The 26412-nt window shown below is 40.6% G+C and overlaps 1 protein-coding gene across 1 annotated transcript in view; it reads left to right on the forward strand.

Annotated features, from left to right (window-relative positions):
* Positions 1–26412, forward strand: part of luzp2 (leucine zipper protein 2) — a 172430-nt gene that overhangs the window by 138726 nt on the left and 7292 nt on the right. Inside the window, exons 7-10 of the mRNA XM_078256804.1 lie at positions 5877–5939; positions 12359–12433; positions 14193–14360; positions 24843–24944. Coding sequence (XP_078112930.1) covers positions 5877–5939; positions 12359–12433; positions 14193–14360; positions 24843–24944 — 408 coding nt within the window. The remainder of the gene's footprint in view (positions 1–5876; positions 5940–12358; positions 12434–14192; positions 14361–24842; positions 24945–26412) is intronic.

Here is a 26412-nt window from a genome sequence, read left to right on the forward strand (position 1 = left end):
AACTCTATTAGCTGCTATGAGTGTTACCAGGGCTAATAAGACTCTTGGCCATGTTATCCTATATGCCGCAGCTTCAGTGAAGACAATTCAAGGATGCGTCAGTGTTTGCATTTCAATTAATTTCCAATGATTCATAATGGTTACATTATGTAAACCCAGAGGTATTTCATAATCAGATGGATGGAAGCACTGTTCCATGCCAATTTATTTTCTAAATCTGAAAAAATGTTTGCAAAGACAATAGTGGAATTGTCAATGTTCAAATGTGATCGCATGAATGAGAATAGGTCACTAAAACAAATGTATCACAGACTTAGTGAAGTTCAGTCAGCAAACTCACTGGCAGGCAGCCACGGGCCTGATTCAGCTGTGTGTTTGTTAACTTTACCAATCACAAACACTTCCCAAATTCAGCAGTCCATTTAAATAGGAAAGGTCTCTGATGCTGCATGTTCTGTTTGCTACTACTGCTGGTGAAGCTCCTGCTGCCTATCTTGCTTTTTTTTTTTGCTCTTTATCCGATTCATTGGAAAAATGTCAAGCAACCTTTCTGAACCAGACGGTGATTTCCTCAAGGGAAACATCTGATAGCTCAAAAAACCAGAGTCAAAGTCAAGGTGAAGGCGAGCGGCATGTGACATTAGAGATGCCATTTAATCTGTGGCGCATCTTTTCCTCAAGAGCATACATTTATCACATCTGTCCTACTCTGTCAGATTTATGGTGTGGCTGCACAGTTTCACTCTCTGCTATCACTAGAATATACATTTCATTCTTGCATCAGTGTTTATTGAAAACATCTAGTAACAAGAACCTTATGCAGATCAAATGTAACATGCTGGATTTGGAAGGATTTCCTGTAATGACTGATTTCAAGGTGAATGGCCTCATGGAATTAATTCTACAGGGCTTATTGAATGGATCAGCATGCCATCATCATCATCTTGTGTATTCTGGGGCAATCAATCAAACAGATGACATCGTCTTTAATAACAAAACATCAGTTATTTTAATAAGTGTTCTTTGCATCAATTTATTAATGTGAGTAACAGAGAGAGGGGGCGGGGGTGTTCAGTATGTTCTAAGCTCAGACACTAGGCTGAACTTGTTTTATTCTTGCACTGCTAAATGTATCTAAAGCGAGTCTAGAATGTCATACAAGTGATGTCTACGTATTGATTTAACTAAAGTTACAATATCTGATTCTGAAGTGGATGTCATAGTGTTTCGGTGATAGGCATTTTTCTTTAATTTTTGACATTTTACAGACAAAACATATAATGAAATAATAATGAAAATAATCGACAGATAAATCAACAATTTGTTGTTTACAGTATGTATTAGATTAGAGATGGTAAGTTTAGGTGTGGATTTAATTATTTTTATCTGTGTCGGCCCTCGTCTTAGTCCTAGTCATCCCCCTGTGTTTATTCTTTATTTCAATATTTATTAGTTGTTCTGTTCAATCAGGAAGCAGCAACGATATGACATCTATGCAGTTAAATGCTATGTAATATAATACACATATACACATGTGAATGTTTGATGTTTGGCAGCTTTGATCATGCGTTGTTCAGTGACATGTTTTGTGCTCTCAGCCTCAGTGATGTACCCTAGAGTATAATAGGTTATTTGAGGGAGCATACAAGAGTGGATCCTTGAAAAAAGCCAAACGTATTACTGTGCTCTACTTCATTCACCATCCATATTGAATAAATCAGATTACCCTGACTGAAATTATTGAAATAAAATATATACTTTAGTCAGTAAGTTTTGGCTGCCAGCCAGTTGCTGGTCTGCCTCAGCTCACATGCTTCAGCCAATCAGACACACTTACAAATATTGTAATATCCGTTTAAACAGGGAAGGAGATATAGCAGCTCTGTGATGCTGCTGTTCTTCTCCTACGAGTGCAGATACAGATGTATGCTGAGGGTGTCCGGACACTTTAACACACCTACCTCCACCCTCTGATGTCATGTCACTTGTTTGTACAGTATCTGCTTTTATGTGATGTGACCAGATGTGCTGTTGTCTCACAGGAAGGATGTATGGTACATTATGTTATGGTCACAGACTGTAGATACAAAACAGATCTATTCTTTCCAAAAACAATGTTTTTCAATAACCGTGTAATCCAATTGTTAGTTGTCTCTCCTGGCATAAAGCTTTGACAGCTACTGTGCAATGACAAAGGATGAACAGATGTTTAGAAATACATCAGTGTCCTGACAACTTATATTATGCATACTCATATTAAAGTTTAGACAAATTTGCTTGGTGACAAAACCAAACTTTGTCTGTCTTGGCCCGATTCAGACTGATCTCATGAAGTGGCGAATGTATGACACGCCAATATGCCATAACACCGTTTAGCCTCCATTGACTTACATTACCTTGCGATTGAATGCGGGAATCGCATCCTGCGTGTGGAGTTTCCTTTGTGTCCTGCATGTGATGTCTCCTTTCCACGTTTGTTCTTTTCCTAAACCCAACCCCATTCTTCTTTTCCTCATCCCAACCGTTTCTTCTTTTCAACCTAAACTCAACCTCGTTCTTCTTTTCCTAATCCAAACCGTTCTTTCTTTTCAACCCTACCCCCACACGCCACGTGGCTTTATAAAGACGTTGCAGACGGCAGTCAGCTGTATACAACGTAGACATGCACGCTGACAGCTGAAAATGCGTACAGATAACACGCCTCTTGGCTTTAGGAAAGTGGCGTGTATGTTAACGCAAAGTCATGATGTCACGTTGCCCGATTATACTTCAGTTTTTTTCTCATAGATATTACCTTTTTGTCATCTCCATGTTTCCAATTCAAGACGCACTCATACACTCATGCCATATATACTGTAGGCAGGTATTTGACCTTGGATAATGAGAAACCCATGAAGGCTGTAATGCCATACTTTAGATGCAGAACTGGATGGTGCAGCTTCAGCTTTAACTCAAAGTTATTGACACTCTGAAAATTAAAGAGCAAAAAAATCTATTTTTGAAAAGCTAATCTGCATCAAACAAAAAAGCTGGTTCATTGGTCATATACAAAATGCACGTGCCTGTTAACAGGTGAAAATGTGGTGAGATGAAGGGGAAAAAGGAAATTATTTGGCTGCTTTAAAAAAAAACGATTTGAGTAATTTCCATTATTTAACAGTGACTAAGGGATTGCATGCTTTTCTGTGGGCTCAGAAACAGGTGCTCCACTTTTTGGTTAGGAAATTATAAATGCCTCGTCAATTTAATTTGCCATTTGCCATATCTATTTGTATTTACAATTGGGCTGTCCCTAAGTGGACAAAATATAGGTAAAAGATAGGTTTGTCATCCACTTAAAAATAATATATAGCTACACAATACCTTCACTTGTAGAAGGTTAATAACTTAGTCAACAGAGTTTGAGTCTAGAACAACTGACACTTAAACAAGAGTAAATGAATCTCAAAAACATCATCCCAAATTCTAATCTTAAAAGACCAAATCCCTCCAGAACCTGGCATCCTCTATTTGTCTGATGTTGTCACAAATAAATAAATAATAAACCTAGCAGAACATAAGTGTACTTGCGCACACATTAACATGTCTGTCCTTGGGACAGACTGCCGGAATTTTAACAGTTTTGGCATCATTCTCACAAGGCTGATGACTCACAGTGATACATTACTTGAATATTTTTGAAAAAGTTAGGGAGAGCTGTTCAACTACACCAAGCTTATAAAATACCATGTCGCTGCATTTTGTTTTGCTTGTTACTATTTGAAATGCACGTCCCACCCTTACAGGATTTGAACCATTGGGAACAACAAAGCAGAGGTGCTGCTGGGATTCTCTTGGGCCGAGGAGACAGCTCACATGATTTATTCTGAGTAAATAATAGACCAATGCTTTGGCAAGTCTGAAACGCTCAGCACTTTTAGAGATTCAGATATTTGCATTTATAAGTTAACACTCCACAGAGTACAGTGACTCTTGAGACACTTAACATGAGTCATTCCATTAACAGAGAGTATCTCAAAAGCTCCACTTAACTGATACAAATTAAATCAATTTGTTAACATTTCATGTTATGGACCACAGAGTTAACGATCTCAAATCGAATATATATAGTCTAACCTCTGTGAGTTGGAGTTTTAAAGTTAGCCCTGTGTTTATTTAACCTTACAGTTTTTTTACGAGGAGCCTCGGGATGCAATTTTTGGATCCAGTTACACATGACAGAGATGGGTGTCTTGGGACATGGAAGCTCCCCAGGAAGAGGAATAACAAGATAAAGAATATCATAAAAAAAAAAAGGCGCAGGTGCTTGTCGAGTACACAAAACCCTTTGAAGAGAATGTGTCCTTCAGAATCGGGTTCAGTGTGCTTTGGTGAAAGCACACTGAACACTGACCTCATGTCACATTTTTACTGCCTGTGTCAAGGATGTGTAGAGATAGACAGGAAGGGAGCAAGAGAGGTTTATAGAGAGAGACAGATAAAAATAAAGATATTTACAGTGCAGATGGATAAAGAGAGAGATATAGAAAGGTAGAAAAAAGACACAGATTAAGATAGATAGGTGGGTAGAAGGTAAGGAAGAAAGAGATACAAGTCACGTTTCCATCCAAATGTAATGCAAAGTTTAAGCGCATTTCCAGGAACTGCACAGTCTCGTTTGCAGTTAAACCATTGCAGAAGAAGAGGGAAACAACAAAATGACATAAATAGGAGAGCGGCAGACATTTTTATTTGTTTCACGTCTTAAATTAAGGTATGTTACAGTCTCTTCATCGATTCACACATATGAGATTTCTTTTTTTGTCTCTTCGGTGTGGCCAAGGTTTGCGTGACATTTCATTCACATGCACATGTCTGTTTCCATTGCATTTTTTTTTTTATTTTAATTTTTTTATCAATACACCAAACTTTCCACCTCAACCAAACATGAAACCTTTTAGGGATATTTGACGGTTTTCAAATTTTTTACCCATGTTTTTTTTTTTTTCCCCCCACATATAACACAGAGATATAGAGAGATTAAAAAAAGAGATCTAGATTGGAAAAAATATTTATAGTAACTAGATGGATGGATAGATTATAGGAATTATCATTTTATTATACTATAATCTTTCATTTGCGCTCCCATTAATCCGTAACGACTGAAATATCATGCACTGACCTACCCATCCTTTCATTTTAGCCTTAAACTTTGCTGGGGGTCAAGGCAATTTTATCTGCATTCCAATTAATCACAGTTACAGTCCTGCGAGGCTTCACAATAAAAATATAAAAATATCTTCTAGCCTCACTGAAGAGACAGAGAGAAATCCTCTGAACTGCTGCAGAGTCCTGTGCGGAGGCTTCCAGTGTTTATGCTCACATCATGAGCGGGGCTTTGTAGATGGCTGTGTATCAAGCCATCTAGGAGACAGTCTCTGTGTTCCATGTGCGTACTGAAGTGGAACAGCAGAGTGAATGTCAGGTAGAGCTGGTCACTGTGTCTGTTTTAGGGGGTGGCAGTAAAGATCTGCTCCATTTGTGATTGTGTGTGTGCTGCTTACCGCTGACAGGCGACAGCCCGTTGTAACCTAAGAACCTGCATGTGTGTGGTGATGGTGGCGGTAATGTGTGTAGTGGGAGTGAGAGTACAGGTTTAGACAGTGGGCAAGAAGCCCCGTGCATGACTGCATCATTGTGTGGACTATGCTGTTCAGTGAAGGGGAGATTTGATATTTTCTTCCTCTCAGTAGAGCCTTCCTTTAAGCCAGAGCCTTACCCAGGGAACACTCACAAAGGACTCTTCTGCTGCAGCTGGCAGAATCCTGCTATGTGATCTAAAACCAATTTCTCTATTTGAATAAGCTAACATGTATTTCCTTATCTTCTTCTTGCAGTCCAAAAAAATCCAGGCTCAACTGAAAGAACTGCGGTACGGGAAAAAGGATTTAATTTTTAAGGTAAGTTCAAACTGAAGGGGGGTGGCTTTATAATAGCTCCAGACCAGGGGTAAACAGGTACTTCAGACCACCTTGAAAAGGTTGATCCCATCACAGGAGGTACCCCAGTTAATTCAGTCTGCAATTACAAAGTCCCTTCCTGTCAGCAGCACGCAAAGCCAAATGGCCAGCGCTAAGTCCACGTACTGCTATGTCCTGCCCTTTGATTTCCCCTCTGCAAGATCCATCCCATCCTTTTCAATCATGGGAGGTATGTGGATAAATGATGTCGACAGTGGTGAATGTGGTTGATACAGATTTATGCATTAGATCATATAAAGGGAATCTTCAAGACACAAATTGCAGATGACACCGTCTATGCCTATAAGTCAGTGGGTAGCATATATTATAGGGCATCAGATATTTGCCTCCCCCTCACATCCTTCTTCTGCAAGAACATTATAAACAGTGGCAAACAGTTGCCCACCCATTCATACTCCACTGCCCCTTGTATTGCGAGGATTCAAGGTTCTGTTCTCTGTGAAAGCTCTGAGCACTTACGTAATATTTATTGGCATTTACTGGTACATGGACTGACCTTTCAGGCCTTGTTTGCGGTGTTAAAATGTCAGTCCACATTTCTGCCACAACGCCCTGTAATGACATTTCTTAAATGTATGTTTTGATCCTTCAGACCCATCATTCCTAAAGCTGTGTCAGACATAAATGAAAATGAAGGACTCAATCCTCACAGAGGGAATTTGATGCTTTTAGCCCCACGCCTGAATATATTGTCCCTGGATGTCCTGTTCCTTGTTCTATTTCTGGCCTGTGAATGATGGATGCATTGACTTGGTGTCACTGCTCGCAAACGTTGTCTCTAAATTGCATCAGTAACTCACACAACACAACCTTATTGCTCAATGTCACCAAACATTTAATGTGGACCTTCAGAACAGTATGGTCTATGGTAATTTGCAGTTGCATTCTGGATAAAGCTAATTTGAGTATATTCCACACTTGTCTTTAAAAAAAACAGTCATCTTTGGGAGATGACAGTCAGTTTTTTTGTTTGTTTTTTTAACCTGATGGAAAGGTCCAAGGGAAATGCATCATGTCCCTCTGACCTCCCTGATTTCTCTTGCTATTCCTGAAAACTCAACTGTATTCCACACGTCCTGTTTATAATCCCAGAGGGGGACAAGGGAGCAGGAAGTAGAGTAGAGTCACTCAAAATTCGAAATGTCATCAGCCTCACAGGAGGGATGTCAGTCAAGGCACCTTGACCTGGAGGCATTTGAATTGGTTATGACGGCTGTTGTACCATATCAAACTGCATTTTGCAGCACAGTGTAACAGTACGCAAAGACCACAAACTCACAAGACTGGATACAGAAAAAAAAGAAACCACCAAACCTTCTAATTTCATCTTGGGCACAATTCGGTCGTTCTTAGAACTGACAGGTATTGCCATGAAGGAAAAAGAAATGTTAAACCATAAAATAATACTGTGTTGACAAAATGCAATAATGCAGGTTCACAAAATAAGGACATACTGCACCTACAGTGCCAGAAAAGAAGCCAGTATCGCCAATGTTTTCTTCAGTGGATCATTTTTCATTAATAGCCCTCCGATTTGAAGGACAACTTAAAAAAGAGACCCAACTCAGTGAATCCAAACTATGCGGTCCCAATACATAACTGTAAACAATACCCACAGGCAGGTTTCCCCTCACTTGCTCAGCCAAAACATTAAAAACTTCAGAGGAACTGACGGTGCCTTCCCCGCGTTTCCCTACGAGACAATATTTTGACAGAGGAGCAGTATTCAAGCCTTCACATCTTCTTCACTTCGCCAGTCCACTTTTAAATTTACCCCTATATCTGTTTCTCCTCCAGCTTAGAAAAAAAACAGAAAACAAAACAAAAATGACGGCTTGATGTAGTTGCATGCCTCGTCTAGTAGAGTAGCTCGTACCCCACTGACCCCATACCTCTATAATGGATTCAGCAAAGAAATATGGAGCTTTAGACCTGGAGGCACTAACCCTGAAAGTCAGCATTTCTGGGTCAATGCGCCCGCAGTCCTCAGAGGACTATCCGCTGATGATGCTTCTAGTGTAATGGATGGTAATGGCTCACTACTGTAATGCTACAAATCCCCATGCATGCACATCCAAACACACATTCTTGAGATCCTTTACAAGACAAGCTTAGAGCAGGCTGCATTTGTTTTCTTGGTGCTTGTGAGCCAATCCAGCCTGGACTCATGATTATTCTTTACTCTACACTTTCTTCTCAACCAAACACATATTCATATTCAGCAACATTTACAGCAGCTCAGAGTGCTGCATTTTGTATATGTGTCTACTTTCTATTCTTTTAGCTGATTGTAAAGTCATATTATAATGTACTGCCAGTATGGCAGTACATTATAATATGGCACATATCCAATAATATGTTTCTTTGAAATTTGAATATTTGTTTTATCAGTAACCTTCAGTATCCCATTATGCTGAAAAGAATCCAAATGTGTATCGGTGAATACTTTTCATACCTTTCATATCTTTCGAAGAGATTATATGCAATCCTTTGTGTTGATGATTAAAGAACTGTTCCTTAAACTTTATTACCCTTGGATTCCCTCTTGAGCGCAGCCCGACAGCTACAAATGGCTTTGTGCGATTGTCCTAAACTCCCTGTAAATGGGAAAAAGATCTTCTGAGAGAAAGATTTGATTCTTTGAAACCCATAGTGTTGAATGTTGCCCTGTCCTTGACTGTCACTGCATGACTCATCTATCAGTGAAAACTTAAACATCATTTCAGCTTCCTCGCGAGTGGTAGAAGTGACAGACAAGTTCATCATTAAAATCACTACTTTGCTAGCAGAAATCGAGATTAAAATGAGATGAAATCGGCAAACATGCCAAGAGTCCCCACAGTCTCACAAAAGTCACTGAGGTACCACATAGGTCTATAAAACTCACCAGAAACCATCAATCAGCCTCATCAGCCATCTCTGAAATTCCACACACGTTTTTTTTTTCAGAGATTGTGGATGCTGTTTGTTGGGTTAGCTGACCTTGGGTGTTTCAGAATGTAAGCGCATGCAGTTTTTCATTTTGAGAGGCCAGTAAAAGACACCACATAAATGTCCATGGCTTAAAGTCCATCACTAGAGGTGCTAGCACACTACGCAGACGGCAAAGAACTAGTGGCGACATCGCCTGGGTCTTGGCCAAAATGTTGCACTTGAACACACCACAAAGACTACAGCCGACAGCCAACCAAGCACATATAGTATTTATGTATCTTGTTGCATGTTTGCCCTCTCATGGACAGATATTCCAATACTTCAAACCTTTGTGTTTTTTTTTTTTTAATGGAACATTTAAAAATCATTTTTGACAGGCCTATTTTGTAGTGGATTGATCAGATGAGATAAGGATGATGCTGTTTTGAGTTGTAAGCATGTGTATGTCCAGGAGGCCATTTGTGAAAAAAAAGGGGGGATGTTTTTTGATCATGCACAACAAAACAAAACATGCAGGAATTAAATCCCCCTTTCAACACCATTATATAGATATAGTGCCACTCAGCCAGCCATGCCAAAACACTTATTTATGCACTTCAATATTCAATGGAAAATAATCTCAAATGAAATAGCACAACGTGGTGTCAACACGGTGCTTTCAAGCCCGGGAGCTAAGTTCACTTCGCGGCGAAAAAAAAATACTTTCACTCAGGAAACGCTTGTTCGTACCTCGAAAGTGTTTCAATCCAATCTTTTTCCTAAAGTCGTTTTGGTGCCTAAACTTAACTGTCATCGCCACATGACGCTCACTTTTTCTGCCTAAACTCAACTACCACGGCCCCTGAAAGGGCTGTCATCTGGCGGTGCCTGTAGCCGGCTCACAGTCACCTGTTGGCGGCTGAACAACTGTCGCTGGTAGCCGGCGTCCTGGAGCTCTGTAGCGGCTAAATACAGCAGTAACTGCCGCTCGGATTTTATCATTCTATCGCACTATAGACTGTTCATGTTACAGCGCTTCACTTAGTTTAAAATAATGCTATTTTGTGGCCAGTTAGCTCAGTTGGTAGAGCAGGCACACACATATAGAGGTTTATTCCTCGACACAGGGTTTGAATCTGACCTGTGATGGTTTTCTGCATGTCTTCCCCCTCTCTCTCCCCTTTCATATCTGAGCTGTCCTTCCATTAAAGGCCCCAAAAAATTATCTTCAAAAATTTTAAATATATAATGGTCTATTGGTGAAGTAGCATTGATCACTTTAAGGGGGGGATAAAAATAATTCAGCAGAGACAGGGATATATAGACCAGAAATAGGCAAATCACACCCTGTGTATATCCTGCAGCGTAAAACATAAAAGGCATGAATCAAAGGATGAAACACTGTAATCAAATCCTGCATTTTGGTAAGTAAACTAAATGGTAAATACAATCATGGTGCAGATGATTACATTATCACATTTTGTCTAATGAAAGAACAACAATAATTCACCTCTGTATTTATATTTCTCTCCCCCTTTCCGTGCGCAGTGTCTTTCTGTTTAACAATCAACACACAGCCTGCCATGTGATTGCACAGATCCACACAAAGCTATGAAAGTAATACATAGGGATTTGATGAAATTAGTCACATAAATCACTTTTCTGATATATTGATTGCACACACGGGAGTACCACGTCGGGACACAACTTTTATAGTGTGATTAGTTTCACTTTCATTTAAAAAAAAAAAAAAAAGGTTGACTACTGTGGTCCTTCATACGTTAGTGTGATAAGTGATTATAAGTGTATGTGACTGAATATTGGCGTGCAAATGAGTTTCTATTTCTAATTCATTTTTTTAATGCACTGTACGGCCATTATGCTAATACGTCAATTCGGCGGAAGAGGAGAGGCGATAGAGCGTACCAATGTTAATCGGCGCTGCTCCTGGCGAATAAGGAGGGGTATTTTTGTGAAAAACAACACCCAAAACCATCTTTTTAGTTTTTTTTTTTAACGTTATTCTATTATTATGACAATAGAGGTATGTGCAGAATAGGTATTTAGGAAACGTCGGAGCAGAAGGCAAACAGCAATAACAATGGGTTAAAGAGGGACGACTAGTGGCCTAGTGACTAATGTGGACGACGGACGCTCACCGTCTCCGTGCTGTGCCACCACCTTAAGGCCAGTTTTAGACAAACTGCATGCATATTTTGATCCAATACGAGTTTCTTTTCTGGCCTGAAAACGCCTCGGGATCCCCCAGTCAGAGCTGGTTAATGTGGCTCAGGAAAGGGAAGTTTGGGGTCCCCTGCTGGAGCTGCTGCCCCTACAACCCAAGAGTGGAATGGATGGATGGATGGAAGTTTTTTCACGTGTGTTCACAATGGAGTTACTTTTGTTCTTCCTGATGTGTTTAACAATAATAAAAGACTCATATGGTGTTATATTTACAAAAAAGGGGATTAATCTCTATGATCTACTCATTAATGGCTTTGATGGTTCCAGGGGGTCTGCTCTTATAACTGTCAAAATGAAAAGTCTAAAGCAGTGGTTCTCGACCAGGGGGTCGGGACCCCCCTTAGGGGTTCGCAAGATAATTTCTGGGGGTCACCAGATGGTTGGGGAGAAAAAAAAGAAAAAACATATTTTCGACTGGGGAATGGTTTTTACATTAATGTGTGAAGTTTGATACATTTCATGTGTTATATATTCAGAGCTTCATTGGTAAATCAGGAGGTCCTGGAACACAGAAAGGGGTCTGAAGGCGTCTAGAGTAGGTGCTAACTGCTAAAACTAAACTGCCATTAAAGCAAAGTATATTTGTTTACATCAATTATTTTAGAGCATTCACAATAATCACTCAAAAACAGCAGGAGGTAGTAGGTTGAGAACCACTGGTCTAAAGGCCATGTGATCTTTTTTTTATATTGCTTTAAATGAACTCATGCTCATATGATTCCCTCTGGATTCTACACTTTTCTGTGTTCCATGAAATACTGTAGACCAGAGGTATTGTTCACCAAAGCATTTCAGTGCTGAAATTACATTACAATGTATCAATATAGGAGAGCTATGATTATGAGGGTTTATGAGATCTCAGTGCTCTCCCATTTAAAGACACAAAGGGATTTATTAAGTGCTAAAAGCATATAATGTACACGAGGTACAGTGCTCGATCAATGTCTTTGAGAGTGTGTGTGTGTGTGTGTGTGTGTGTGTGTGTGTGTGTGTGTGTGTGTGTGTGTGTCATAATACAGATTTTAAAAAGTCAGGACAAAAGTGATGCTTGGCAAAATAAAAAAGAGGAGTCTCAATCCTTTGCGCTATAGATCCGTGTTATTGATAGTGTTGGGGAGACAAGGTAGTGATGCACAGAACAAAGAGGCTTAAGCTGATTCAAAAGTCCTGTCTTTCTGCAGGGGCAGCAGCTAATGGACTTGGAGCACAAGTTAACTGTAGCCAAGGAAGAACTGGAGAAGACTGCACTGGATAAGGTGAATAACATGGGGGGGGGGAAAGAAACAATCAGTACTGATTTTCATGATTTTTTTTGTGCTGTGACTTTAATGCTTTTGTAATAGTTGTAGGTTGTATAACTTTTAACTAATCTTGTCTATATATTAGGGCTGTCAAACGATTACATTTTCTTAATCGCGATTAATCGCATGTTTTATCACATGATTAAAATTCTATTATTTTGCATTTCAGAACTGTTTTTAAGTACATATTAACAATGGAAAGCAATTATTACCAGTGTATCTTGATTTGGAATCAAATGAATGCAAAGAAAATGACTTTATGAACTTGATTTTAAGATTTGTATTTGTTTATTATATATTTAATCTAGTCACACATTTGAATCTAGAGTCAATATTAGGGTTGGGTATTGTTTGGTTTGGATACCGGTGCTAAAGCGGTACTTTTAAAACGGTACCGGTGCCTTAACGGTGCCTGAACCAATACTTTTTAAGAAAGTTACAAAAAGAAGGGTACTAAACAGTTAAAGAATGGCTTGTTTATTGCTAAGGCCATATCGTCAAAATTAAATGTTTAATAATAATGTAATCACTATAACAATAACTTATTTCACTAGTAAATAGCTGTTGAATGACAAAAACAACCACCAGATGGGAAAAGGGCATTTAACAACAACTTTGAATGCACCACGACGCTGTAAATTACCAGTTTCATTGAACGCACCGTCTGTTTTTCCGACAACAGCAGCTGCAGATTGTTACATCCCATTGTTGAATCCTCTACAGTGAAATGCAGACACACTTTACACCGTTTAGCGTTAGCTGTCAGCATTGTAACTGTGTTTTATCCAGCTTCTAGCTAGCGGTAGGCTAACGTTAGCTGCTGTCGAGTATAATGTTAACTAGCGTCAAGTGCAGCAATGTTTCTGTTGCCTGTAACGTCTGTTTCAGAGCATCAGAGAGAAGTGCAGACATATCAGTGGCACCAGAATGAGGCACCGAAATCCGCGTCGCTGTTCCTGCAGCAGCAGGATGTGTTACGAGGAAGTACGGCAAAAAAGTATCCTGTTAGGCACGACGCAAAGCCGAGTGAAAATAAATTAATAAATGGCAACATGCGATTAATACGATTAAAAGAAATGAACGCATTATGCTCGGCCCTTAATCGCATTAATGCTGACAGCCCTACTATATATATATATATATATAATATAATATAGCTTTAGAGAGTGGAGTTTGAGGATAGAAAATAATTGTAAAGGTAAAAATAACTCCCACAATAAACATTTCCATGGCAATTGTCTGATTAATGAGGGTGTATTTTTTAAATGCTGAGCTTGAGCAGGTTGAAAGCATGCAGCGGCTTCAATATATCATGTATAATGTTATGTTCATATGTAGTTATTGACACACTGTCACTAGGGGCAAGTTAGATGAGTTAAAAACGCATGGCGGAAAAAAAGCTGATGAGGAAAACAGGTAATTCCGGTGCTCCGCTCAGGAGTACTGACGTCAAAGGGCTGTTGTAAAATAATTAAACCAATCATTTTGCCCATTATTATAATTGATTAAAAGTAAATGATCTTTCCAGCATTCCTTCTTTTGTATTACTCTGGTGAGTCCCGCTTCATGTCTTGCCTAACGATGCCTCCTAACTGTACTAAAGCCATTTGAAAGCGTGGCCAATGGCTTTAATGCCCAAGTAAATTTCTCATGTGGATGGATGGAAGGAGGGATTCAGAAATCTGCCTGTGTGTGTAATTTTGTTTGGGGACAGGAGTCTCAGCTGAAGGCGCTGAAGGACACGGTTCACATCTGCTTCTCAGCTGTCCTGCACAACCAGCCCAGCAGCAGTCCCAGATTCCCCACCTCCTCCACCCACTTGTTCAGATACTCATCACTCATCAACAGCTCCAGAGTCACCTTTCAGCAGCCACATGCCAAGGTAATTCAGCATTCCTCTCACGTCCATCTGATTTCATGTTTATCCAAAGGAAGGCCCGGGTTGTTGTAAAACCCCCGCAGACCACTCTGCGTCTACGCCGGACCCTACGCCGTAGCCTGACGTGCACCTCTCGAAAAATATAACTACACGTCGCGGGCACGCACGCACGTCGCTCGGCCGTGACTTGGTAGCGTTGCATTTCCCCTGACTCATTTCCTGGTTCTCCTTCTCCATAAACAACATGAAATCAAGGTGAGGGTTAACTTTTCCTGCTACAGATTCCCCGCCGTGGTCAGAAAGCACTGGGGAGACACTTTGTTTCTCTCACTATGACTCTAGAGTCACAACTTTCTCCGAACTCTCTCACTTTCTCCCTCGCTCTATCACCCACTCCCCACGCACACACATGCCGGCTCGAGGCACACACCAACGCACAAGTAAACAAAGAGTTTCGCGATTGACCCTTCGGAAACCACCCCCCCCCCCAGCAAAGAAACACGTACTCGAACTCCGAAAGGGTCACAACGCCGTAGGAGCGACGGCGTAGCTACGGCGTGGAGTTTACGCACGACCATAAAACGGCCTTTACATCTCTACTTTTCTTCATTTTAAAATGGCTCAAAAGACACTCAAAGCACATTATATATCTATTAACTACTTATTACAAGATTTTACACATTAACATTTTAAAGGGAATATTTAGCTTCAGTAAATCAATCAATCAATCAATCAAGGTGGCAGTCTTTTGACACAATCTAATCTGGTCCGTTTGATTGTCAGTGACCCCAGTTTAAACACAGCAGTTACGACGTCTTGGGATGAAAATAAGAGAAGTTTGTTTTGTAAAGTGAAAATGGAAAGCAAGTTGGAATTTGGATTTGCCTCTGTAATGGTGGAGTATAATTTTCCGTCTGACTTTCCAGATAAGATAAAGCAGGCTGCTGTTTTCCGCTCCTGTCTGTGTAAACACTTTCAAATTGAAATTCATTTCACACTGTAACACCCAACTTGGTAACATCATGGAATATAACTCTGTGCCAAAATACTCACCTCACCACACATCAGAGCGCACATAATGCACTGTCTGCAATATTAATTTAAGTGTTAGCCGATTATTACCTCCTTTTCAAGTGGCTATTTGTCTATCTGATGCCTTGAGTATATATCTCAAGAGGGAAATAGCCCAAGAAATAATTACTACCAAATATAACAGTTGGGTAAACATGATTCCAGAGGTTGTTCAGAATAATGTCTAAATCAAGCAGCAACCTAAGTCATTTATATCAGTATTTGTATTCCATGGTGCCATAGCTTTGGAGGTAAAGCCCAATTACTTTGGGGAATTATGGGACTTTTGGTATGTTGGATTTAAAATCTGTTCTCTATGAAATTATTAACTCAATGTGACACAGGCTTTGTTTGGAGCCTTTCAAAGTCAAGGTCACAGTAGATTCACTAAGGGCTCAGGATTTAATCCCTTTCAGGAGTAAAAATAAGTAACTGGCCTGTACTCATTGTAAAATAGGATTATGCCTTCAGTGTAGATATTGCCTCTTGTTTTGCTCGTAAAACACGTCAACATTTTAGTGTAAAGATTTTACCCAGATAATATGTTTTTATTCTTTGAATGCAACCAATACTGACTGAAAAGAACATTTCTATATTTCTGCGACTCTGTAGACCTAAAACAACAGAACTGAAACCAGCAGACTATACACATTACTTTTGTTTCTTGAACATATTCTCCATAGTACCTGTGGTCATGTCCATCTAAATCAAAGATCAGGTTAGTTCTGATATCTGAAAAGCAGTCGCTGCAGTCACTTTGAAATCATCTAGCCCGTCACAGCACCGCTGTGCCTTATCTGCCATGATCCTGGTGAGCAATTCTGTCTTTAAGAGGCTTTTCTCCCCTCACAGCAGTCACAAATTTACTCTGCCTCTCTTTCGTGGGTGCCTAAGAGATTTGACATGCCTTAGAGGATTTTTGGTTTTCTTTATTTCTCATCATGCGTCAGTACCACCATCTACACCAGTGTCACCACTGTCCCTCTGCTGCGCATCATACAACACAATAGTCGGCAATTGATACTTTCTTTCCACGTATAAACTCTTTTCAGTGATGGAAGCAAAACTGGATGAACTCAATATAACTAAATTTCCCCGTCATCCTTCTTTCATTACTCTGAGCCAAATAAATGCAAGCACATGGGCAAAATAAGCATCTCACAAAAAGAAAAGACAAGTAAAGGAAACTCAAGGTAGGTGTGGGTTGACTTTATGCTAATGAAGTTTATACTTCCTACTTCATTAGCATACAAGTAGCAGCACTCCACTTGTGAGCAGTTGCTAGCTCCATTATCTCCTGTAGCTGCTGTACACTTTGACAGGCTGTCTGATAAATCTGAGCATGCCTTCACTGTAAAGATTACTGGGCTGCTCCATCTGTCCACTCTGCCTGTGCATGTGGAGGTGGGTCAAAACTCATTTAAATCACTGCCAAATTGATCTCAAATTAAGTAGTAAAATAACAGCACACAATAGCACTTACTGTGCATGGAAGAGCCAAACAGCCCACAGCTGAGAAGTTAGGTAACAATCCACTGACATACGTAGAGGCAAATGTCAGGAACTTGGCTATTTGATGACCACATGGTGTTGCTTAACAGCATGAAAGCACTCAGTAATGTTGTTATTACACTCTTAATGCAAATTTCTGCTGCGCAGTTTTGAGCTGACATATTAGTGTAAGTGAATTGTAGCTGAATTCATTCAGTTATACATGCTGATATTTCAAAAAATGCATGGCTAATCATATGCTAATTATGTGTTGGTGATCAAAAGGCAATTATTTTGCACACAGCAGGGTATGATGGCACTACCACCAGTGAAAAAAAGAAAAACAATGCTCCAAAACTAACTATTAACTTATGGAAACAGTATTGATCCACTAAGTGGATGATAAAACATACATTTGAGTTTCATGAGCACACTTAGAGTAAACCGCTTTGTGTTTTTGAAATCCAAAGATGGGTAAGTGCAGGGATGTTTGTTCAAGCACTCACTGACACCACTTTGAGCTTTACACTTGTAGTTTGAGTTAACATAATGGGCCTTAAGCTCTGGTAGAAGCTACAGATAAGACTCTCCCAGATCTTGCCCTTCTCTCACTCACACACACACACACACACACACACACACACACACACACAAAGCTCTTTTTGCTGGTGAAAGATTCATTAGTGTGAAGATGCAGGGATCAGCAAGATTGTAGTGGAAGTTGCTTCATATTTAACAGTCTCGGGGAGAGAGCCAAGTCTTGCGGTCTGTTAGCATGAAATTTTCATCAAAGTAATGGGAGATGATGTCTTAGATGCTCGGAGCACTGTGCCGGAGGAGAAATCAGGCATTTTATTGCCCTGCTCTCAGCACTTACTATGTACTTTTATGATTGTTTCCTTGATTATATAAATCGACGGGATATTCATCTCTGCCACGCAAGGAGGTGGTAGTAGGTGGTTGATAGTGCAAAAAAAAAATTGTCTAAAGCTCTTTTTTTATTAAATTCATCTTAGATATTAAACTTTTACAGTCTGACAGTTAAATGTGCAATGCAGGGTTTCAGATCAGAAAAAAAACGTTAGCAATTTATCATTCTACTGAAGGATCAATGGCTGCATGGAGACAGAGGACCATGTTACATGCCCTTCCTCTTTTGCTGCACTGTCAAATGTTGCTGGATCTGACGGAAGCTGTCAAAAGTCAGGAAATAATGCATGAAGTGTTCGCCCAAAATGGAGTGTGACAGTGACAGGTTAAGATTGCTTATGGTTATCTTGCAAACATCTTACTTTATGCTCTCAAGAGACCACTTTTGACCCAGTTAAGGAAAATACTATGTACCAGCCTACTGCAAAAGATGGACAGAGTTACTTTTGAGAGATATCTGCTGTACAAACTCAGTTTACTTTTACTGTTTGGTGCAGGAAAGAATACAGAACATGGTCCAAGCATATTTTTGTCTTTTGTGTTACTACTACTTTCTGTTAATACTGTTTAATTATGTCAATGATTGTATCCAGGAACTGTTAAAAGAGGCTAAGAAAAACCCAGACATGTACATTTTCTGCACTGCTTGTAAATGTCGACATATTTCAGAATGCATCAATTGACAGCTTGACCTTTCTTGTGTTGAAATTTTGTCTCAACACCTACGTGAGCCACTGTCCTATAGATTGTTCCAGGTTCCAAGTATCTGACTTTTTGATTGGCTTGTTGCTGGAGAAGTGAGAAGTTTGTGCCTCACTGTGGGTGAAAACGTGAGCTGACCCTAAATAATGTCAACATTCCTTATGCGTGAGGGTCAAGCAGAAGGCCATTGCTGTACTCAGGGGACCCTGAGCAGAAAACATTCTCCACCACACTCAGTTATTGACATCAGTCTTCATCAGAATACACTGTCAGGGAGCCTGCACTAACTTTTTTGCACCAGAGATCTGTTGATTTTACATTTCTATCATACATTAATTGTAGCAGTTCCGTTTTTGATGCTTATTTACTTTGTACATTACAATCAAGATCTCGAAGAAAAAAAAATGGCCTCAACTACTCTAAATGATTGATTGATTTTATTTGACCACTTAAATATAAAAATATGAAACAGTACATGTGTCATACATTAAAAATACATAAATAGTCAGGGATGACACAATAAAGCCCAAAGACTTATTTCCATTGTGGTCCCTATAAGGGAAGGGGGAGAGGACATTCATTCATCATACATTAAACAAATTCATCCACATTACACAGAAAAATGAACAATAAAAATAGACTATGATATGATAATGACTACGATTGGCACCTAAGCCATACTTTCAACCTCCGTTTAAAACTGCTTCTGACTGTCTTGAGTGTAGCAGGTAACCGGTTCCAAAGGGTAGTTCCAATATAAAGAAAAGACTGTTTGCCCAGATTAGTGTTAAATCTGGGGGGTACAAAATCAGTTGGGCTACCCCTAGTGGAGTACCTGTGAACTTCGTTTACTCTATTAAAATAATGTCTAAACTATTTGGGAACATCTCCATTAACAATTTTATGTACCATACCCAGCTGCATCTGAGACACTCGATCCTCCACTTTCAACCATCCCACCCTTTCAAAGTGGGAAGATTCCAGATGAGTTCTAATTGGAAGGTCTAAAATAAGCCTTATTAATTTATTTTGAGATGTCTGAAGTCTATGTTTCAGGTTCCCTGTGACACCATTGTACCATGAGCCACACGCATGACAACAACAATTGGCACTGGGTTACTCTGCTGCCATATACATACTCTGGGCCAGATGTACTAACGCTTTTGCGCCCACTTCAGGCGTATTTCTTTCGCAACGTGCGCGTAAAAGCATGGCGAGGTATGTACAAACAGGCCGCACTGAGGTAAAAGCGCAGACTGCCTGTCACGGGGACTGACAATGGCAAATTGCGCTTTTCCGTGTCATGCATATGCATTTATAGCAGGTTGAAGGGGAAAGTGTGAGTTTCCCATAAAGAGGTGGGAGGAGACAGAGATGGGGACTCGAGTCTGAGACTCTGACTCGAGTCGCACTTAAGTCGCACAAACAGCTGACTTCAGACTTGACTCGGACTCGAGCTTCGAGACTTGTCAACAACCTGTTTTCATGCAATTATAGCTTTTTAAATCAAAATGTATTCATGTATTTCTATTTTCTTTTATTGGCGCATATACGGGGAAACGTATGACGAGCTGCATGTCCCCTGCCCTTTGCCATAATGTGCAACGTAACGCATGCGCCTATGTGGGCGCACTCACATATCAAAAAATGCATTGCCGATGGCGACACCAAATCCTCCTGGAGTTGTACCTTTTCTCATTAGTTTTGCTTTCAATAACTTGGTAAACAGAGGCAGTAAGCTAACAGCTACATGCAAAGTGTGTGGCACCAAGATAAATGATGCCGGATCAACAACGTCGGACTTCATCAGGCATCTCAAAACGCACCTAAATAGGTCAGTCACTTACACACTAATGTGAAAAGAGAAGTTTCATTCAGCATATATCGTTACAGGTAACAAGCTAACCATCGCAAAGTGTTGTGTTAATGCTGAGAACAGGCACATTGTATCTTTATAGTTAGTAGTTGCTAAGGCTCAGACATCCATGGCGCACAGGAGGCGGGACGCACGAATCCATCTCCCCAGGAACAAACACTGTGTTGGGTGGGCAAACTCATGTGATACGTAATTGATCCCGTGGATGATTTGTAGGCTATTAAGTGAACAAGGTGTACCCGGTCCACCAAACACTGGGCCGTCTTGACTGTCTTAATTCTGCACATATTTCTGTTACTGTAGTCCTATTTACTATTTCATTATTTCATCCATGCGTGGCACAGCGGATCCGTGCGCACTGTCACCTGCCGTGGAGACGCCTTGGCTCACTAACCTCTCCTCCGCTGAGTTGGGACTCCCTCGCGCTGGACTCAGTTTCACTGAGCGTACTAACACTTAGAAAATAAATGCCATTACATCAGTGAGTTCATACTGCTTATTGTGCGTATTTTGGACTGACACTGAGATGCATGTTGTTCTGTACTCTGCCACTTTTCTCTTGATTTCCACTTCGACATTAGGCATTTTTTTGAGTGAAACAGAGGCAGTAAGCTAACAGCTACATGCAGAGTGTGTGGCACCAAGATAAATGATGCCGGATCAACAACGTCGGACTTCATCAGGCATCTCAAAACGCACCTAAATAGGTCAGTCACTCACACACTAATGTGAAAAGAGAAGTTACATTTAGCATATATAATCACAGGTAACAAGCTAACCATCGCAAAGTATTGTGCTAATGCTGGGAACAGGCACATTGTATCTTTATATGATGTGACAGACTTAGGTTAATATTTCACCAGGTCCGAGGTCTAGAGGGATGTGTTAAGTAGACCCCATAAAGTTATCCTACAGCTGATTTTGATACTGTACTGTATGGATGGTAGCTACAGGACATGTTTTGAATTCATAAGATTTAACAATACAGTGTTAGGGACAGATCAGATGGCCAGAGACTTGAGACTTGACTTGGACTTGTGGCAAAAGACTTGAGACTTGACTTGGACTCGAGGTCAAAGACTTGAGACTTGACTTGGACTTGCAAAAAATGACTTGTGAACATCTCTGGGAGGAGAAGCGTAAAGTGCGCCTAATGATGTATTCCGCTGTATGTAAAAAAAAATGCCTGTGAAAGCACGCATCTATTTTGCAGTGAAAATTCTCCGCCTCTTAAAAGCAGGTGTAAATCAGCCGCAAGCGGGTTTCCTCGCATATGCCTCCTTGTAAAATGGCAGCAGTAACTTGAGCAAGACAAAGACATAGGCCAGGGAGACGAGCTGAAAAGATTTTTACCACAAGGACCACCCTTTTTCAGTTGAGTGAACACAAAATCATTAAGTGTTACAGATTAAGCAGCCATGCAATATTACAGTTACTGGAAGAAATCAAAGATTACATTGAATCTCCAACTTAGCGTTCACATTCCAGCAGTTGTCAAACTCCTCGCTACATTACAAATATTGGCATCAGGATCATTTCAAACAGTCATAGCATCAGCAGTGGGAATATCGCAGTCTGCACTCAGCCGTATCATAGCACCAGTACTACAGCTACAGCGCACTAGTCAATACATACATTTCCCCACCACTAATGCCGAAATAACACGCATCAAGCTGTTACCTCATAAACAAGCAGATCAACTTCGTTATCGCTAAATCTTTGTTTTCGCTGTTTTGACTGACTTGGTGGCTGATCCACGATAGAAAGATGCGCGCAATTTACGGTATAGTGGGCGGAGAAAGGCGCTGATAACCCGATGAACTGCAGGTTTGGTAAAGCTGAAGTATCACAGCGTGCGCTTTCTGCAGGTTGGCCATGGCGCTGATAACGCTACATTCGCAAATGTAAGTACATCTGGCCCTATATGTCTTGTATCCTAATAGGCTAGTGCTGCCCTCTGAAAGTCTATGAGTCGAATCATCCGTCAGTGACCCCTCATTCGACTGGAAATACTTCAAGTCAAGCCGCTAGCAGGGCGAGTGCACTGAACAGTGTTTCCCACAGGTGGTCTATAGATATGAATGGTGATGACACAGCAAACAAGTCACACACAAAAAGCATAGTAAACGAGACGTGGGCTTGTAAGTTGGGTGGGTTTCCGACATTGCCGCAGACCCCTGATACAGTAATGGTATGTGTCCAGGCATTTGACAGCAGGTATCATCCCGCTTCCCAGCATTGGACGCTTGGTGGGCTTGCCACTAGCAGTAGCCACTAGCAGTAGCCACCAGCAGTAGCCCCTAGCAGTAGTCACTAGCAGTAGCCTTTCCAAGCCGACCTAGAGCCGGTCACGGTGCACCACCACGAAGGAAATGCAGGGATACGAGGGGATCCTCCCACACCGAGCAGCCGCAAGTTGAATCTCTCCCGGGCAGACTGCGTGGACTGCCACCCGTTAAAGGTGCAGTAAGCGATGCTGGGCAAAGATTGTCGATATTTGAACTCAACTACCAAACAAATACAGGCCACCCCCTTCAGAAGCTCCTCCCCCCAGATTCACGGACAGATAACTACCGGCCGATACTTTGGTTTATGACCAAATACCTGCAAAACTAATGACATTTCCCATCAGCCTCAGCTGTACTGTGTGTTTAAGCATGATAACACTCTAACGTATGGTGAATATGCTAACAATTATACCTGCTAAACATCAGTATCTTAGCATTGCCTTTGTAAGCATGTTAGCATGCTGTTCAAGATTGGCCTCACAGAGCCGCTAGCATGGCTGTAGACTTACTTTACTAAAATATAACTGCATCCATTATCACAGTAGCAGAGATGTTCACAAGTCATTTTTTGCAAGTCCAAGTCAAGTCTCAAGTCTTTGAGGGGCAAGTTCAAGTCAAGTCTCTGGCCATGTGATCTGTCCCTGTCCTTTCTAAGTGTTAGTACGCTCAGTGAAACTGAGCCCAGCGCGAGGGAGATCCGACTCAGCGGAGGAGAGGTTAGTGAGCCAAGGCGTCTCCACGGCAGGTGACAGTGCGCACGGATCCGCTGTGCCACGCATGGATGAAATATTGAAATAGTAAATAGGACTACAGTAACGGAAATATGTGCAGAATTAAGACAGTCAAGACAACCCAGTGTTTGGTGGACCGGGTACACCTTGTTCACTTAATAGCCTACAAATCATCCACGGGATCAATTACGCATCACATGAGTTTGCCCACCCAACACAGCGTTTGTTCCTGGGGAGATGGATTTGTGCGTCCCGCCTCCTGTGCGCCATGGATGTCTGAGCCTTAGCAACTACTAACAATAAAGATACAATGTGCCTGTTCTCAGCATTAACACAACACTTTGCGATGGTTAGCTTGTTACCTGTGACGATATATGCTAAATGTAACTTCTCTTTTCACATTAGTGTGTGAGTGACTGACCTATTTAGGTGCGTTTTGAGATGCCTGATGAAGTCCGACGTTGATCCGGCATCATTTATCTTGGTGCCACACACTCTGCATGTAGCTGTTAGCTTACTGCCTCTGTTTACCAAGTTATTGAAAGCAAAACTAATGAGAAAAGGTACAACTCCAGGAGGATTTGGTGTCGCCATCGGCAATGCATTTTTTGATATGTGAGTGCGCGCACATAGGCGCATGCGTTACATTGCACATTATGGCAAAGGGCAGGGGACATGCAGCTCGTCATACGTTTCCCCGTATATGCGCCAATAAAAGAAAATAGAAATACATGAATACATTTTGATTTAAAAAGCTATAATTGCATGAAAACAGGTTGTTGACAAGTCTCGAAGCTCGAGTCCGAGTCAAGTCTGAAGTCAGCTGTTTGTGCGACTTAAGTGCGACTCGAGTCCGAGTCTCAGACTCGAGTCCCCATCTCTGCACAGTAGCTGTTAGTTTTAGATAGAGAGAATTGTTTTACATATTTTATGCCAACTTTGTAAACCAGAGTTTAGAATCTCTGCTGGTGTGGTTGTGGAGTGTGGCTTCTTACTGCAGTTGTTCAAATTGTAAAACTATGTGTGCAGAAATATGAATTAGTGAAAAAGATTTTTGATATTAGTACTAGATATGTGGTATACAGTATTGTGGAATATTACTAGGTTCACCTCCAAGCCTTCCAAGCCAAGTATTTCAATAATTCTTTTTTTAGTTTGTCAGCAATCTGTTTCTGTTGCCCTCTCTGCTGCCTGTTGTAAAAACAGCCATGATTTATTTACTACAAACAAATAAACTGGATAGTTTTGGATGTACAAGTATAGATGAAACAGTTATGAACCTTTGAGTCACAACTGTTTACTTTTCAAGAACCCAAAAGCCACTGCTGCATCAACAAGCCATTCAGACATTTTATTTTTAACCCCGAGTTGAAATGTTCTATCTTTTTCCCAACAGGATATCTCTAAAGTTCAGAGAATTGTCACAGCCAGTAAATCACCCATGAACATCGGAGTAATGAGCAGAGAGAGCGGAGTTAAAGACTGCCAGATGGAAAAGGTAAGCCTTTAGAGTAATCAAACTATAATGGCCTATGTGACCTGAGGTCCTGTATCCATGAAGCTTGTATCCATCTGTTCACCTTTTCACTGAATTCATGCTCAAGAAACAGAAACCAGACAAGACTTTTACTTCAAGTGTCTTCATCAGGTTCATTGATTGGAAAACTTAATGCAGGAACTGCAACCAGTTTCAGCTTGATGATACATTATTCAGTCAATAGTTGTTAGTTCAACTTTTACACTTAGAATTTTGTTGAATTGCTTCTTATTGTACATTACCAAAGGATAACAATGTCCTTTGTCAAACATTGGTTATAAACAGTAGGGGTGTCGGACTGGGGGGAAAAAGGGGACTGAGTACCCAGGGCCCTCATGTGAGGAGGGCCCAAAAAGATGCTAGAATGAATAGCTGTGAATGCAGGGAGGGGCCCATAGAAAATGCCTTTCTACAGGGGCCAGAATTTTGTGCTACGCCCCTGATAAACAGACTGTTGTAAAGAGTAGGGCTGAAGCCATTAAGCCTTTTTTTTAAAGGAACACTGGTAAACATTCAACCCTGATCTCAAAATGCAAAGACATGCTGCTTGTTTTTTTATTATTTAGATCATAATAAACTAAAGGTCTTTTGGATTTGGAAATTGAAGACATTATAGGTTTGAGAAAACTTGTGACTGGCATTTTGTAAACTAAATAATGAATCAATTAATCGAACATATAATCTGACAGATCAATCAATAGTGACATTAATAACATAAGTGTTTGTTGCAGCCTTAAATGTAATGATTCTAGTTATGCATTTTAACTGCAACTGCATGGGAGAGTGCTGTAGTTGCACTGAAGACATTTGCACATTCACAACAACTTCAAAGAGCTTTTCACTCATAGCTGCACTTGCCCAGTGCAAACATACACTGAACTATACACTGGGGATCTTCATTGAAACATTTCAAGGAACCGAATGCGTTGCTGGTACTTTGGAAGCAGTTATAGAAGGAGGGAAGAGCGAAGCAAGCACTGACACTTTTTGTTGAGGACTTTGGTATTGTATAGTCACAGAATTGCTTCTTTAAGATCCAGGCAACTGTGAGCAGTCAGTCATCACGAAGGCATCTCTAACCCTATCAAAACCAACAGGATTTGAAGAAAGCAGGGGAAGTGAACAGGGTCCATAAGGATTTTTGACAAGTGGCTATCAAGAACTATTACAGTTATAAGATGATAGACCACTGAAAACAGGGGAGTACTGTACGGAGGGATGCCACCCAGACAGGAAATTATCCTCTATGTAAACCGTGTCAACGAAATAGATTTTTTAATGAAATTCTGGCAAAAACAATGTTCACTCATGTCCCATAATTGATTATAAAAATTTTGGCAAGGTTGTAAAACAAATCCTGCAGCTAAAGAGAGAACCATTTTGATACAGATAACAGGAGACATATTTGATGCAGAGACTGAGATATGGT

This window comes from Sander vitreus, chromosome 1 (genome assembly GCF_031162955.1).
Source record: "Sander vitreus isolate 19-12246 chromosome 1, sanVit1, whole genome shotgun sequence".
NCBI classification, from domain to species: domain Eukaryota; kingdom Metazoa; phylum Chordata; class Actinopteri; order Perciformes; family Percidae; genus Sander; species Sander vitreus.